This window comes from Gymnoscopelus microlampas (genome assembly GCF_963454915.1).
Source record: "Gymnoscopelus microlampas genome assembly, chromosome: 6".
Taxonomy (NCBI): domain Eukaryota; kingdom Metazoa; phylum Chordata; class Actinopteri; order Myctophiformes; family Myctophidae; genus Gymnoscopelus; species Gymnoscopelus microlampas.
In genome coordinates this window covers 42,437,508-42,454,960 of record NC_139943.1, presented here as the reverse complement: position 1 = coordinate 42,454,960, position 17,453 = coordinate 42,437,508, and the positions used below count along the sequence as shown (strand labels likewise).

Here is a 17,453-nt window from a genome sequence, read left to right as displayed (position 1 = left end):
GTACTTTTACTTTAGTGGAGCATTTCCAATTCTCTCTACTTTTACTTCTACTCCACTACATCTCAGAGGCGAATATTGTACTTTTACTCCACTACAATTACTTGAAAAATTTAGTTACTAGTTACTTTACTGATATAAATCATTACATTATAAAACATCCATTAACCACTTTAGGCCTATTTTATCCCTAGGCTATTTGAAAATAGCCGATCTACAAGCTCACAACGCGTCGCGATGCGACGCGTTGTGAGCTTGTAGATCTGCTATTTTCAAACATTTTAGTAGAAAGCTTGTATTGGCGGCGGGTGTTTTTTTGTATTTTAATTTGATATACCTCTATGGTAAATGTAATGTTCCTGTAAAACAAACCTGAACCGGAAATTTTACATTTCAAGAGAGATAGAAGTAAAGAGAATGGAAGGAAAAGACAGAGAAAGCGAGGGTTATGTGTGAGAGAGAAAGAAGGAGAGCCGGAGAATAAAGACTAAAGAGAATAAAGAGTTTGGTCAGATTTGCAGAGAAGCACCAGGGGAGCGGAGCATCACATTTGAGAATGGAGCCCCGTCTGACTCACCCTCCTCTAGGGTCCTGATGACCGTGGCATTGCTGGCCTGTCCGTCCCGCATGGCCTGTTCCAGCGGGCCGGTGTAGGCCGTGACCATCACAGAGTAAAGGCCGAAAGCAGTCAGATTGGTCACCACCACGGACCTCAGCTCCTCTGGGGCCCGTACCATCGACTGGTTCACACCAGCACCGTCCAGCTGAGAAGAAAATACATTATTGCACTTTTATGGCAGGTCAACATTTTATATATATATTTTTCCAGAGCAATTATTGCCACTTGTATTCATTACAAGTGGCATATCTAGTGTGTGCAACATGAATATACTTAACCGGGACTTGAGAGTGTGTGTGTGCGTGCGTGCGTGTGCGAGCGTTCTTACTTCCGGCCAGCGTGTTCATATAAGTCCAGACCGTATATTCCCCTTCTCCGGCGTTAGTCAGGCCAGCCATTTTGAAACGGTAGCGTCTATATTTGGCATTCATTTATTCTGTGTTTATTAATTCTTGCAGAGATGCACTTCAATCTATCTATCTATCTATATATATACAATTTGAATCCTGCGCCATGTCGGTTGTCAGTATGTACGAACGTTGTATGTGGCCAGTGTGACGTAATCTGACATCACGCCACATCACGCCAGTGTGACGTAATCTCACGACAGCATGACATCACGCATGACATCACATCCTACCTATACATTCTAGGATGCCGTCAGATCGCACCAGTTCGACGTCTTCCATAGTGGGTTTTGGTCATTGGAGAGGTGATGCACGTCACCTCTTTCTGAAGTTCTATATACAGTATATACAATTTGAATCCTGCGCCATGTCGGTTGTCTGTAACGTTGTATGTAGCCAGTGTGACGTCATATGACATCACGGTCGTGACATCACGATGAGACACGCCAGTGTGACGTAATCTCACGACAGCATGACATCACACCTATAAATAGGTAGGATGCACCAGTTCGACGGCTTCCATCCTCAACACAACCCACGCCGACGACCCTTTACACTAATAAACTGCTAACTTCATCTCCTGCGATTTCAACTATCTTTTCACATTGTACACCACTGCACACTCCCCACAGGTCTGCCATACCAGGTCTGAGTAATCACAAAGTGGGTTTTGGTCATTGGAGAGGTGATGCACGTCACCTCTTTCTGAAGTGGGTACTTTCAAAGCCTGCCGTGGATTTAGGAGAGCACAAAACTCTCTCTCACACTGTGAGGTGCCTGTAAGGTGGCACTGCAAAGTGAACGACGCGTCACGCTAGACGTTCGGGCCGCGTAGCGGCCCGAACTTCTAGTTGTATTACACTGTGGCATTTGAGGTACTCAGTGCTACTGTATGCCCATATGTGGCAGGGTTTGATGTGCTGAATGTGCTGGAGGAAAGGCACATTCTTTTTCTGTTCTTTACAGAATATGAAAGTGCAGACTGTAACCTTTCAAATGATTTGTCATAAATTGAAATTGGAGAATAGTTGAAGAAGATATACTTATTTTAATATTGTTAGAACTCAAATACAGAACCTGAAAAGGTTATCTCAGACCTCACGGCAGTTACTAGTTTAAGTTTTTTCCATTTTGCGTTTTGTGAAAAACGATTTCCTTCATCTGTGCAATTTCATGTTTTCCTATAAAAAAAAGATAAAGAAAGGTTGTCCTAACTGCATTAATTGCGCATTTAAAGGCACCACCACTCTGTCGTTTAGAAGCCTCAGTTAGTGTGCTACAATTCAAACAGTTCCCAATCTCTTTGGTCACGCTGAAATGTGTGACCTTTCCTCTTGACCTTCTGATATTGCCCCTTAATAAGGCTACTAAAGATCATTCATAGGGGTATTTATTTAATGTGACAAGGAGACAGCACAAAGTAACACATTCATTTGTGTGTACTACTACTCACAGAGAAGACATGCACTAGATAGGAAGTGGGTCCAGAGATGACAGCGGGAGCATCCCACACGATACGGAGGCTGTTGGACATGGGGGTCACTGTTACCTTACAGGGAGGGGCATCGGGACCTGAGTGGAGTAAGAAATAACATGCTCTTACAGTATGTGCTTATATGATGCTGTTAATGTAGATATGGATGCATATTCATATCAAATCATCCAGTATTCAAAGATCTACTGTACAAACACAAATAGTAAAACATTGAGGGCATAGTGGAAACACACTTCTATCCTTCCCTAAACTTGGTCTGTATTCCTCCCGCAGCCAATATGTTATATTTAGTGTGTGCAACATGAATATACTTAACCGGGACTTGAGTGTGTGCGTGCGTGCGTGCGTGTGCGAGCGTTCTTACTTCCGGCCAACGTGTCCGTATAAGTCCAGACCGTATATTCCCCTTCTCCGGCGTTAGTCAGGCCAGCCATTTTGAAACGGTAGCGTCTATATTTGGCCAGGGACTGGAGTGTGATATTGTGGTAGCCTCCGTGGCCAGTCGAGATGTTCACCGACACCACGTTCTCTGAATCCACACAGTAGCCCGGGGCTACTTCCTCGCCCTGACCCGCCGCGGGCTCGGGCTCACAGGTGGTCGACAGCAGCTGGGTTATGATGCGGTACTCTGTCAGCAGGCCTGAGCTGTAGAGGGGCGGCGCCCACAGGAGGGTCACACTAGTGGCCGTTGCCTTGGATACATTCAGGAAGCGAGGTGCCCCTGGGACTGCAGGGAGAAAGCACAGGGGTCCAGTGGACAATAAGGAGTTCATTTCTGTGTGTCACCGCCGCAGTGGTGTAAAGTAAGTACAGTGCTGTACTTAAGTACAATTCTGAGGTACTTTAACTTTACTGGAGTATTTCCAATTGTCTATACTTTTACTTCTACTCCACTGTACTTTTACTCAGGTAATTTTTTAATTCCGGACTTTTACATGTAACAGAGTACTTCTACATTGCAGTATCGATACTTTTACTTAAGTAAAACATTTGAGTACTTTTTCCACCACTGGTCACCCACGCCTTGCATTCATGCAGATGATAGAAGACAAGGATATCATAGTCCCCTATGATGACCTGTGATAAGATCCTATATTAATCTCCTGCTGATAATAATGAAAAATGATTCATACAGCTCTATCCATAACTCACGACCATAACGGCTCAGCAATAGAACAATGGCCATCAAAGAGAGACTACTAGTTGACAGAGTAGGTTATTTGATGAGATAACAGAGTGTACAACATGATTAATATTTACTTAATATTAACATTTACTTATATTTTACTTATATATATCAATATTTACTACCTGACTCAGACTGAGTCATACTGGTGCAGTTCATTGGGTCTCCTGGTCCTGCAGAGTTGACTGCGACCACGGTGAGCGGGTATTCCTTGTCTGGTGCCAGACCATTCACTGTGTACTCGCTGGTGTGAGCCTGGTGTGTGAACGTGTGCGTGTCCAGCTCCACCAGGATCAGATAGAAGAGGATCTGTCCGTTGGGGTTGGCCGGCTGGTCCCACTGCAAATGGATGGAGTCCCAGCTTACTCCCGAGCAAGAGAGGTTCCTAACCTCATCGGATACTGAAGACAGACACAGAAGTAGATGAACGTATGGATGGAAAGACACACAAGAAGGATAGAGTGCAAGTAGCTGACACTGCTACTGTTGGCTACTGCATTTTTAGCACGAAGAATATAATTTTATGTACACAGTATATGCAAGTACAGTATAAGAAATTAGAGTCGGTGCAGAGACAACAAACTGTACTTACTAGACACACACACACGCTCAGTCATGGACATTAGATGAGAGCAGTGGTGTAAAGTAACTAAGTACATTTACTCAGGTACTGTACTTACAGTAAGTACAATTTTGAGGTACTTTTACTTTTCTGGAGTGTTTCCAATTGTCTATACACTACATCTTAGAGGCAAATATTGTACTTTTACTCCACTACAATTATTTTGAAAACTTTAGTTACTAGTTACTTTGCAGATAAAAATGATTACGTTATAAAACATACATTAACCTGGGCTATTTGAAAATAGCCGATCTACAAGCTCACAACACGTCGCATCACGAGCTTGTAGATCTGCTATTTTCAAACATTTTAGTACTTTTACTTTTTGTACTTTAAGTACATTTTGATAATATAATTGTACTTTTTACTCAAGTACATTTTAAATTCCAGACTTTTACTTGTAACAGAGTACTTCTACATTGCAGTATTTATACTTTTACTTAAGTAAAACATTACTTTTTCCACCACTGGATGAGAGCATGTCTTTTTTGACCGACAGACCAACTGAAGTCTACTGTGTGCTGTGAACAAAACAGTAACAAGTCACGTATACCTGATTCGTTGGTTGTGAAAGTGACAGGACTGCTGTACTGGTCTCCATGGCCAATCTTGGTGTAGCTGTAAACACTGATCTCATATTCGCTGTTAGCCCTAAAGCCGGCGAGATGTTCCATGGTCCAGGGACTGGAGGAATTCTGACACACACACACACACACACACACACACACACACACACACACACACACACACACACACACACACACACACACACACACCAAAGGTCATAAAATAGATAAAAAACAAACCATAAATCAATACAAACTCAAATTGAAGAAAGAGTTAGAAGATAAATTTGCCGCGTGTCAAATTGTGTACGGAGTGTGAAATTAGAGCTACAGTACTTGGTGTGAGAAAAGTGAATGATTGACTGTGTGTGCGTGTGCGTACGTGCGTGCATGTACGTGTCATTCTATTTGTGAGCGCACGTTTGTGTATGTGTTTGTCGTGTGTCGTGTGGCCTTCAGTGTGTGAAATTAGCACGGTTACCACCTGGTGTGTGACGGTGTGTGTGATGAGTTCCCGGATCCTGAAGCCGTAGTGTGTGACCACTCCGTTGGGCTCCAGCGCCGGCTCCCAGCTCAGCCACACGGAGCTGGCCGTGTGGTTGTATATGGTCAGGTTGAGCGGAGGGGACATGGGGCCTGGAGAGCCACAGATAGGTGGACACAGAGACACTCAAACAGCTGACCAGTATGGTTATTTAAATACAGACATATTACATACATTATCTTAACCCATTCAATCCGTGAAAGCATCTGTGTCATTTTAGATTTTAGTTGTAGCCATTATTTTATACTTTGGCTATAAAAAATAACAGATATACAAGCTCACAGCGCGGCACAGAGTGCTTGTGAGCTTGTAGATCTGCTATTTTTTTTAAATCGTGAAAATGTGTGCAAATCTTTGAATATATATATTTTTAAAGCAAAAATGCTTAACACATTCATGCAAATCTTTGCTTCTCGGGGGTCCCTGGAACAAAATATTTTGAGATGGGGGTCCGCGGCCAAATACATATAATTTTGGGAGTCCTTGACATGAAAAAAGTTTGAGAACCACTGATATTATAGCAACATAAGTTTAAAAAAAAAGAAACTTTTTAAAAAAGTTTAAAAAAATACATTTTGTAGAATCCCCAGAAGCAAAGATTTTAGTTAAAAATGTTCGCTTTAAAAAATATATATATATATATTCAAAGATTTGCAGATCTACAATCTCTGGGTTAAATGGGAGTTCTCGCTAGACGAAGTTTCAATCTCGAGATTTCAATCTCGTCTAGGGAGACTTCCAGTGTGACGCATTCAAGACAATCACGTTACATAGTGTTGCAATCACATTACAAACAAAAAAAGCTATCAAAATATGCGATCTAGCGCAAGGCCCATAGGTATGCGTTTTTAGCTGTGGCGGACCCGGGATGGAGTTCTACTGTACCATTCATCCTAGGATATAACATCATAGAAAAGGTAAGAAAAGCGTGGGGCAAAATTCCCCTTTAATGTTTTTTAAACACCTACCCGCTTCATCAGTGTGGAGCAGCAGGAAGAGGGCGGGGCCTGTGCCCTTCTGCGTGGCGGCTGTGATGGAGAGGTTGTAGGGCGTGTACGGCATCAGGTCAGTGAAGGTGAACCGCGTGTCGGAGGTTTGCGTGGTGTTGCTGTCTCCCAGTCCATACAGCGTGAGAGCATACTCCGTTATCTCCCCGTTGGGCTCCAGCGGGCTCTGCCAGCTGACGGAGATGGAGGAGGACGACAGGTTTCTGCTGGACACGAGCACCGGAGGAGAGCTCGGGACTGGAGGCACACACGTAGACACAGCTCAGAGCAACATATTGGCTTATCCACAGTCAAATGGGACAGAAGACCAACAGTGGTGGTAAAAGTACTCTATTTTTTTTTACTTAAGTAAAAGTATCGATACTGCAATGTAGAAATACTCTGTTACAACTAAAAGTCCGGAATTCAACATTTACTTTAGTAAAAGTATAAAAGTATTGGTATCAAAATGTACTTAAAAGTACTAAAAGTAGAAAATAGTCATTATGCAGAATGTCCAAAATGCACATAGGGCAGGGTGTAATAATAATCAAAATCTACAAAGTAACTGGTAACTAAAGTTTTCAAATAATTGTAGGGGAGTAAAAGTATAATATAAAAAAGTGCTTAAAATTGGAAATAATCCAGTAAAGTAAAAAGTACCTCCAAATTTTACTTAAGTACAGTACTTGAGTAAATGTACTTAGTTAGTTTACACCACTGCAGAAGACAATGTCAATAACTGAACAGACTGGGATCAGACTGCTGTGTGCGCAAATTGTGTGGGCAAACCATGAGCTCAGAACAAATACATGAGTACAGTACGGTTAAAACAGATTAAACCATATTTGCTAACCTCTGCACCTTAAGTGTTGGTGCATGCATAGTGAGGGGCAATGCTGAAAGAATAATATTGATAATGGACAATAATTTGTGGATGACTGACTAGTACTGAAGCGTTCAAGAAGATATATTTACACACAAAAAAAGATGATGAAAGCCATCTGGGCTGAAACCCTTTCAATCAGATAATATAGTCTAAAATAAATACAGCAGTTCCTAAACGGTGTGCTGAGGCACACTAGTGCAAGTCCAAGTGTGTCTTGATTTGGATTTTTTATGACCACACATTATTATGCAATATATACAAGACTTACTTAAGTACACAAAAAGTTATGAAATACCTTTCAATTGACTTTCATAAATGTTTAGCGTGTGTGTGTGCGTGTGTGCGTGTGTGTGTGTGTGTGAGTGCGTGTGTGTGCGTGCGCGTGTACGCCAACTCACTGTCATCATCGGTTCTCAGGTACAAAGTCCTGCTGAGGTTCTGGGCGGGCCCGGCGCCAGTTGCCGGGGTTACCGTGAACACGTAGGGGAAGTACTTCCTGAGGTTTGTGAAGTAGAAGCCGTGGTTCTCCGTGGTCATCTCTCTGGTCCTGTTGACCGCGGGGGGGCCCGGTCGAGGGCCGGGAGGGCTGGGGGGCACGCCGGCCTCCTGCAGGGTGAGCAGGTAGTAGGGCCGGCCGTTGGGCTCCAGGGGAGGGTCCCAGCTGACGATGATGGCGGTGGAGCTGATGATCTGAGCCGTCAGGTTGTGGACCGAGTCACTGGGCACTGAGGAGGGGCGAGGAGGAGGAGGAGGGGAGGAGAGGGGAAAGTGTCATCATGGTCGCACGTTACTGATGGTACGATCCTCCCATCCTCCCAAATTGCAAGCTGCTTGGGATAAGGGAGTTATAATGAATGCCAGAAAATGATGCCAATTAATCAACGCGCGCGCGCACGCACGCACGCACGCACGCACGCACGCACACACACACACACACACACACACACACACACACACACACACACACACACACACACACACACACACACACACACACACACACACACACACACACACACACACACACACTCTCTCTGAGGAGAGGGGGAATGAACAGTGCATCAGTCAGTATTATTGTAATCAGCATAATTATGGTCATCATCTCTCATTGTCATGAGAACCGCCAAAATCACTGCCGTCATCACACCCATTAAGACAATCAGTACAGCACAGGAGAGTAAGGCAGAGAAGCATGACAGTTCATTTATCGATACAGAAAACTGAGGGGGAAAAAACATAGAAAAGACAAGACCAGTGTAGGGGGAAAAACAAAACAAAGCATAAACATCGTTCTATGAATTCAACGGTCCCATTCAATGAAATTCAGAAGCAATAGAGAGGGAAATAAACCACTGCAAAAAAAAAAACCTTTATGGTTTGAGGGACACCGAGCAGGAAATACTCATCCTGTGTTCATCGGTCATCATCTTTAGCCCCTTCTCTAGTCACCCAGTCTGAGCAGGTGTGCAGAGGGGCACATCATTTGTGGCACACCACAGAGGATCAGAAGTGGCAGATTAGGTAAGGCAAAGGGAAGGGTAGGGGTGTAGCACTTGAGAGGCCAGTAAAGTGGATGAGCGGATGTTGTGTGGGGGTCTGAGCCCAGATGAATGAGCCCCCACCGCCGCCCCCCCCTGCTGGGCTTGGTCGGGGCGGTACAGGCGGGGTGCCCTGGAGATCCGGTGCTTGACTGAGAGTGGAGAGGCTAGAGCAACAGGCAGAGATAAACAGTCAGTACAAGCAATTATCATTCAGAGACAAGAGTCATGAGCAAAGTGTACATAACACACTCTGCATGCACAAAGTCTTACAACGGCTGCCTGTCTGCACCATTTTTCACAAAATCACACAAAAACAAGGCGATCGCTTTTGGGATACAGGTCACTAATAAAAACACAGTTTGGAATATATCAGGTAATGTTCAATATCTGCAGTAACGCGTCTCCTTAACAACTGCTGCTATTTCTGTCCAGATGAACATGACAGTCTTTCTTTCTTTGTACAAAGCTTTATAAAAGTTTTCTGCCAAGTCTGCTGAGTTCCTGTCAAAGTTTTGTTGGATAACAGCCTTCCTTGACTATTATACATCTATTTCCTGACAACTTTCTCCCTGCTCAGTAAAAGGAAATACAAACCGGTTGTCTCCCAAGGTACAGGGTCTCAGGAGGACAAAAAAGAGCCAGTTTGCCAGACTGAGAGTTATCTCCTTTCACTGACAGGTGGAAAGCAATGTCTTCAATCGCAGAGTTTTTATGTAATTTTAAGAGGCAAAGAAGTTTGGGGGAAAAAAGTGTGCAGACGTAGCCCCAATGCAAGACTATACAGTGTGTGGGTGTATGCTAGCCTATTTGTAAGCCCCATTTATTTAAGAGGCTATGCCGTCTAGTTAGAGGGTGGTAATGTTAATATTTATTGGGATAATGAGTTCGGATATGTGGCACAGCAGCGGAACTGGGCTAAAAAGATGGGCCTAATGAAAAGGAACAACCCACCACAACATCGCATTTTACATTGTCATTTTATTAAAGGTCTGTGCATTTAATCTGTGTGTGTGGTTATCCGACTAAAGGGCAGGATGTAATATTTGCCGGTTAGATATACAGAAACTATTATTAGTCAAACTTGCACATTGTCAACAGAATATTGTTGACACACCCACATCAAGAACGGCACATCCACACCAACTGTTTCAGCTCACAAATGTTTGCGATCTCAGCACTGATGGGAGATTGTGCTAGCACCTGCATGGAACTCGGACAAAACACTGCATAGTGTGCAAGTTTACTACCCTCTAACTAGAAGCCTACTATATATATGCGAGGTACTGTTCTGTAGATGTGTGTGTTTGTGTGTGTGTTAGAGTGTCTGACTGACCGTCTATGGGTAAAGTCACGGTTAAGGGCGGACTCTGGACCCCTCCATCGCCCTGTACAGTGCTGGAGGTCATCCACAGGCTGTAGTTGGTTCCCCCAAACAGCCCAGTCACAGTGTAAGAGTAAGGGGAGTCAGGAGAGGCGGGAGATAATACACGAACCGGTACCCTCTGTAGATACAGACACAAGCATTTACACACGGTCATAGAATTGTAGACAGTAACATCATCATGCTATTCCATTCAATTCTATTCTATTGTTATTTTAGTGTGATTTCTTAAAATGCTAAGCCCTATACTTCGTTGACTGGGGTCACCCAGTGGTCTATACTTAGTCCCCTACTTTTTTCCTACACACTAAATATGTTCACTGAAAACAGCCAATCTACGAGTAAAAGCTCACAGCTCATCGCAACGCGGTTCATGTGGCTGAATGCTATCTCATCCACTTACTATTATATTTAATTGTAGCCTTTTAGATTAAATCTTTTGTGATATTTCACACACAAAATATAACAGTACAAACATGTTTCTAATATATTCCACTATGTGTGTCACCTGCTGAGTGACAGTGACGTTCTCCATGTAGTAGATGGTGTAGTGTACAATGATGCCGTTGGGTTGGTTGGGTGGACGCCACATCAGGCTGACAGAGGATGTAGTCACATTGGTGAATGACACGTTCTGTGGAGGATCAAATGGCTCTGCAGGAGAGAGAGAACACATGGCAAGCGGGGGGTTATTTTCTCAACATCCTGAAGAAAACAAAAAATAACAACAAAAAAATCCCAGTGTTAATTCAACTCATGCAGAAAAGTGTACAAATGAAACACTAAGGATTTTACAGTGAATGTGAAAGTAGAGCACAATTGATACCCTAATAATACCCATCTCATCATGCATTACTTATGTTTTGGCTTGGGCCCAGGTTCATGAAACGTAATAAATACTTAGATACTGAACAAAAGCACTGAGAGAGAGGTTACACAAATGCCACATGCTTTGAGCTTGTGCTGGGACCTTGACTGTTGGTTTGAAAAAAATAAAAATAAATCTTTGACATGGTCAGCTGTGAATTGCAGTAATGTATTAGATACATACTGTATCCATCATGTTTTGTACCTGAATCAATGGAGGTGAAGGTGATGGATATCAACCATCCTCCATCTCCCAGCCTGGTCCAGCTGGACACTGAGGCGTTGTAGGTGCTCTCCGAGTCCACGTTGATCACCACTGATTTTTGTGTCACGTTCTGCCACAACTCACTTGACTCGTTCCTGATATGGGAGTCGGGAAAGCAAAAAAGACTTGAACCTGAACTACTACAGTATATCCACAGGGATGTTCACTTCATTACAGTACGGTATGAAAATCTAATTGCAAAACCTTGAAACTTGATTGAGATAAGTAACCCAACATATTTAATTTAATTGCATGGTAATTTATTTGTCAACGTTACATTGCATTTTAATACATTTGAAATCGGACAGATCCGTCTTAATCACATGGTATAGAGATACTGTGTACCAATTTGCACAAAATGGGCCAATCGGGCCAACAATGCCGGAGATTAGCTGTTCACAGACGGACGGACGGACACACGGACACATGGACACACACACGGACCGACGGACAGGGGGCAAAACATAGTCTTGGCCACGCCTTCGGCCTGGCGAAGACAGAAAAGGAATCAGAAAGCTGACAGACAGGCTGACAGACAGACGAACGCAGACATTCAGATAACTCACCAAACTCTGACTGCGTAGTACAGTATGTCTGAATTGGCCTCCAGAGGCTCCTCCCAGGACAACTCTACCTGGTAGTCTGACAACTTCTTGGCATGGAGGTACTGAGGGGGTGTGTCTGGGTCTGAGAGGCGGGAGAGAAACTTGATGAATCGAGCACACACATGGCCTCCCAATGCAATGGACACTGGCAGGCCAGGGCGACAGCTTTCCAGATATCCTGCCAAGTTTGCGTTGCACGTCACCGAGAAAGCCCTAAGAATCGGAGTACCGTGGCCCTGAAATTAAAAACAGGTTAGTCTCTGTGGTGATCCTGGTGGCTTTGGCTTTCTCGGGCATGGAAGGGAACATGAGGGACCTCTCACTCAGGATCGGGTACCTGTGATGTAATGCCATTAGCGCTTTCTGGAACCCTTTGCGGTTAACTGACCTAGAAGAGAGAGGACACTGGAGGATAGGATCAAAGGAAAGTGAAGATTTCAAGACCATGTCCTTTCGAAGTCCAAGCAGTCACCTGAAAAACTGAAAAGAAAACCCAACAACCTCTCTCTCTCTCTCTCTTTCTCTTTCTCTCTCTCTCTTCACTTTCCCCCCATAGCCCCCCATTCCCCCAACACCATCCCCCTCACCATCCTCCAGTGTGGTGATGTTGAGCGGCTCGCTCGTGTGGTCGCCCGGCCCAACGCGCGTGTTCGCCTGCACCATGAGGCGGTACTCTGCGTACTTCTTCAGGTGCGTGATGTGGAGGTCGCTGGTCAGGGATGTGAGGTTGAGGGTGTGGGTGGAGTTCCACAGCTGCAGGCTGTAGTGGGTGATAGCGCCATTGGGCACCAGCGGGGGCTGCCACGTCACGTTCACCTCACTGGAGCCGACCGACTCGTACGAGAGGCCATACGGAGGACTGCCCGGGACTGGAAAAATACAGAATTAATGTTGTTTAATTAAACCTAAATAGATAGTTGAGAGTGAACCGTGCTATAAAAAATACATCATTCAAAACCTACAACCATTATGGCTTACAATTTCCATCACAAAAAATAGGTTTTCACCCATAAAGACACTTTATTTTTCAGATGTATGGGAGTAAAGTAGATATTTTTTGTTTCAGTGCAGGTGGTGGGTGTATCTACAAACATACCATCCTCTCCAGACAGCATGACTAACGTGTCTGAGGACTGGTTGCCGTGTCCGTGGCGTGTGTACGCCATGACAGACACGTTGTAATAGGAGTACGGCCTCAGGTGAGCCAGGATGGCTCTGGACACGGACGTGTTGACCACAGCAGAGAAGGATTCGTTCGCGTACAGGACCTCATACTGTTGGATCACCCCATTGGCCATTTCAGGTGGAGACCAGGTCAGAGTAGCAGTGGAGGGCGTGGTGTCCTCCACAGCTAAGTCCAGAGGGGGGGAATCAGGCTCTGAGTGAGTGTGTAAAGGACAGAGAGGAGAGGGAGAGAGATGTCAAGGACTGGCCATGTGGTCTGACATCATATCACTGAACCTAGAAGTGGAATTCAAGCATTTCATGCAGCTCCAAGGCGTGAGATCTACAGTACCAGCACTCACTCAGTATTATAATATCTAAGTCCTAGATATTACATAATATCTATAATGCCCTAATATGTATAACGTTATAGTCTAGGACAGGGGTGGGCAACTTTGTAGATGGTGAGGGCCACAAAATTTCCTCAATCACTCTGGGGGGCCACATTGTTTATCGGCAGGGGGGCCGCATTGTTTATCGGCAGGGACCCCCCCCCCCCCCCTTGACAAAACCCCTCCCGTTGGCAAAACGGTCTGGGGGCGGTGCGCCGATCGGACCAAAATGCCAGGGCTGGATTTTGGTCCCAGCCCGCCCGTTTATCGGCACTCTCGCCAGTAGTACCCCATTACTCAAAAAGCCCATAATAGTCACATATGAGATAAATAAGGGATATTAACTATTATTATTTGTTATAACTTTGTTTTTATTTAGCATTTAGTAGGCCTCTCCCCGACTAAGGATTTGTTTAGTCGAATCTAATTGGCGACTAATTGCCAATAGTCGACTGGCAGTCGACTAATGCAAAAAAAAAAGAAAACTTTTTTTGGGCCAAAATACATTTTATTTCAAAGGGCCAAGTCTACACATTTTGTTTTGTGTCTCCAGCAGAGTTTCTAGTGTCTCTATCTCTCTCTGGAAGAGGTTGCACATGAACTCTGCAGCCGCACTGAGGCGCTCCAACACAAACAATACCAATACAAAGACGAGGAATAAGAAGAATAAAGTAGAAGTTACGTGTGGTTGCAGGTGTAGACTTGGCCAAAAAACAATTTAAAACATTTTTGGCCCCAAAAAAAAAAAGTTTTTTTTTAGTTTTTTTTTTTGGGGGGGGGGGGGGGGTTTGGCCTGGGGCCGCATTGAGTGACGGTGCGGGCCGCATGCGGCCCGCGGGCCGCCAGTTGCCCATCCCTGGTCTAGGACTAGGTTATGTCTTGTTCTTACAAAACATAGTCTAGTAGAGAGCATTACAGATGATACTTACCTATTCCACCTAGATACATTCTAACCTTTTCCAACATTTATATAATGTTTATTTAATACTCTAGCACAATGTGATTTTTAAAATAACACTCATTTATATTTTATAGGGAACAAAGTAGAGAGGTTTGTGGTTGTGAAGTATTTGTATAGAGCAGTGGTTCCCATTTCCAAACCAAACGAGACAAGGTAGCACATTATTATTGCAATACAACTACATAACTTCACGTTATGAATTATTTACCATATCAGTACTTTGTGCGTACTCATTTACCACTACTGAGACCAATTCTGTACTCTTTTTGGGCATGCATTGTAGGCTAAAAGTTTTTTTTATTTAAATTCAGATCTACAAGCTCACAACGCAGTCGCAGTGCAACACATTGCGAGTTTGTAGCTTCTAATTAATCTAAGAATACAGATGTGGCTTGAGATTTTGACTAGCCCATTGGCATGCCTTGGGCACAAAACGTTTGAAAACCACTGGTGTGTAGAGTAGCTGTTGAGAACCAACCGTCTTCTGCGGTGAAAACAAAGGTGTCGTCCTCATCAGAGAGAGAACTCTCTCCTATGGCTGTAGATGCCGCAACACGCAATTTATAACCAGTGTACTTGTCCAAACCTGCAACAAAGAGAAGTGGTCAGATGGGTGGGCAGCGTGCATTTTTCAGTAAAAGGTATAATTTTAATGATCAATCAATCGATTGGGTTCCAGCTTGGATCAATGGAACAAGTGTCTATTTATCGGAATCACAATTAAATCTCACTTGTCAAGGTTTTAAAGAAAAAAATACAGGACTTTTATTGTTAATATTAATATTATAATATTCATTATTTTAAGTGTTTTGAGGTGCTCGGGTGGTGCAGACCCTGCCCACCACCACAGAGGTTGTGGGTTCGAATCCACCGTGGTGCATCCGGCTTTGTCGGGCGTCTGTGTGAACACAATTGGCTCATGTTCAGGGGAGGGAAGCCGGGGGGGAGGGTGATATTGGTCATTGCACGAGTAGTCCTCCTGGTGTGGGCTCCTCACTGGCAGGTGAGTCAGTAAGATACAACAGCAGTGACAACACAGAAATGTGTGGGAAGAATTAATTGGCATAACGACTAAATTGGGGGGGGAAAAGGGGGGGAAAATAATTGGCTACTCTAAAAGATTTAAAAGAAAAACATGTGTTTTGTCAATTATTCGGAGGCCCACTTGCAATATCCTCACGGCCCACCAGTGGGCCCCGGCCCACAGGTTGAGAATCGCCGTACTACAGTACATGGGTGTGTGCACATAGAGTTTGTGCTCTACCTGTCAGAAGTATGCTGGTGTCGTTGTTGGTGACCCACTGCAGAGCCTCGTTGCTATGGAGGTTGAGACCGTAGACAGTGTAGTGTGTGATTCGTCCGTTGGGGGTGACGGGCGGAGACCAGGTCACCAGGATGGAGGTGGAGCTAATGTTCTGATAGGACACGCCCACCACAGAGCTGGGAGCTGAACGGCACATTCAGAACGGAGAAGAGATACCAACAGCAGACACAAGCACTTAAGTTTCTCATGTACTTTACATCAGATAATATCATCTGCTCTAGCCTCTAACACAATCGGTTACATGGTGCAGAAAACACCTTAAGTTCTTAATTTTCTTACATTTTGAATTGAATATTATGAAGCAACGTTTGACTGATGACTCTTCTAAGACCAAGACTACGAACAAAATAAAAAATGTATCTGAACTCCCGAGAACCACTTCAGTTCTAACTAGTCCACTACTCAAATGTACACAGTAAAATCTTCAGTGTTAATCCATTTGTGACTCAGAGAGTGTACAAATGTAACAGCTACAGTAACGGTGCATTTTAACAGCGGGCGATTCAGGATAGTATTTTCCGGAAGTGCATTATATGTCTATGAGAGCCGGCAACTACTGGCGATAGAGCGAAGTGGGCGGGGGGGAGATGAAAAGATAGATTTTCTTTATCTTTTGGACGATGCCGCCCGGCGATCGCCCGAGAGTCGCCCGCTGTTAAAACGTACTGTAACACTCAGGATTCTACAGTCCTTGTGCTGATTGCTAACGATCACAAAAGCATGTACGCTAAGCGACAACCCACCCTGTTCCCTGGTCGACTCTGTGATGTTCACAGCAGGGCCCTCTCCCACAGCTGTGGCAGCAGTCACCTTGAAGGTGTACTCTGTGAACGGGTGGAGATCAGACACCAGGTAGGACAACTCCTCAGACTGGACATCCACCACCTTCTCTCTAACCAGTACCGCTGGAGCACACACACACACACACACACACACACACACACACACACACACACACACGCACACATGCAAACACATGTAGGATTTATAACATGTACTGTACATGTAGGATTTAGAAACCCATATCTACAGTATGATGAATGATATGCCTTTATAATGCATTATAAGGAAGTCATAAAGTCATTTTCTATAAGCGTTCATAATGCCACATTATGAGTTTGTCTACTCCCCTTCAAAACCACTATAAAACGTCAAAATTCGATTTCTACCCGTTTGTACAGTATGATGTTTTTGCATAGTAGTGTGTATTTGTCTGTCATTAAATGTTTCGATGAATTGAATACAAAGGACCCCAATTAAAACAAGCCATAGTGCTTTCTTGGGTTTAAAATCCTCTTAACAGACCTTGTATTGAACTGTACTTCCCGGTGCTTGTCTTTGCAAACTGTTAATAAAGTATTCAATCAATCAAACTTTATGGTATCACAATTGTTCACTGTAGCCATTTTGCATGAAGGTTCTAAGGTACAACGGGGTTATGGCATGTCAAAACCTCTACGACAGCTCAATTGCTCATCAGGCATGATGAAGAGCATGTAGCTTGAAACGCCACGCAGGCACTTGCAATAAGCACAATGATCTAAACAGCTTACTCTATCTCTCTCCATGTTTCCTGTCTCTCTACACTGTATCTTTCAAATAAAAGAGCCCACCCCAGAGTGACTATATAAGGTATTATGGC

General features: G+C 44.0%; 1 protein-coding gene across 1 annotated transcript in view; it reads right to left on the bottom strand.

Annotated features, from left to right (window-relative positions):
- Positions 1–17,453, bottom strand: part of ptprq (protein tyrosine phosphatase receptor type Q) — a gene marked incomplete at its 5' end in the record, with an annotated part of 81,953 nt that overhangs the window by 22,062 nt on the left and 42,438 nt on the right. Inside the window, 17 exons of the mRNA XM_084059582.1 lie at positions 575–761; positions 2,477–2,595; positions 2,883–3,245; positions 3,830–4,105; positions 4,880–5,021; positions 5,377–5,528; positions 6,405–6,680; positions 7,710–8,036; positions 10,186–10,354; positions 10,742–10,887; positions 11,306–11,460; positions 11,932–12,052; positions 12,558–12,839; positions 13,067–13,348; positions 14,966–15,073; positions 15,752–15,934; positions 16,555–16,716. Coding sequence (XP_083915708.1) covers positions 575–761; positions 2,477–2,595; positions 2,883–3,245; positions 3,830–4,105; positions 4,880–5,021; positions 5,377–5,528; positions 6,405–6,680; positions 7,710–8,036; positions 10,186–10,354; positions 10,742–10,887; positions 11,306–11,460; positions 11,932–12,052; positions 12,558–12,839; positions 13,067–13,348; positions 14,966–15,073; positions 15,752–15,934; positions 16,555–16,716 — 3,450 coding nt within the window. The remainder of the gene's footprint in view (positions 1–574; positions 762–2,476; positions 2,596–2,882; positions 3,246–3,829; positions 4,106–4,879; positions 5,022–5,376; positions 5,529–6,404; positions 6,681–7,709; positions 8,037–10,185; positions 10,355–10,741; positions 10,888–11,305; positions 11,461–11,931; positions 12,053–12,557; positions 12,840–13,066; positions 13,349–14,965; positions 15,074–15,751; positions 15,935–16,554; positions 16,717–17,453) is intronic.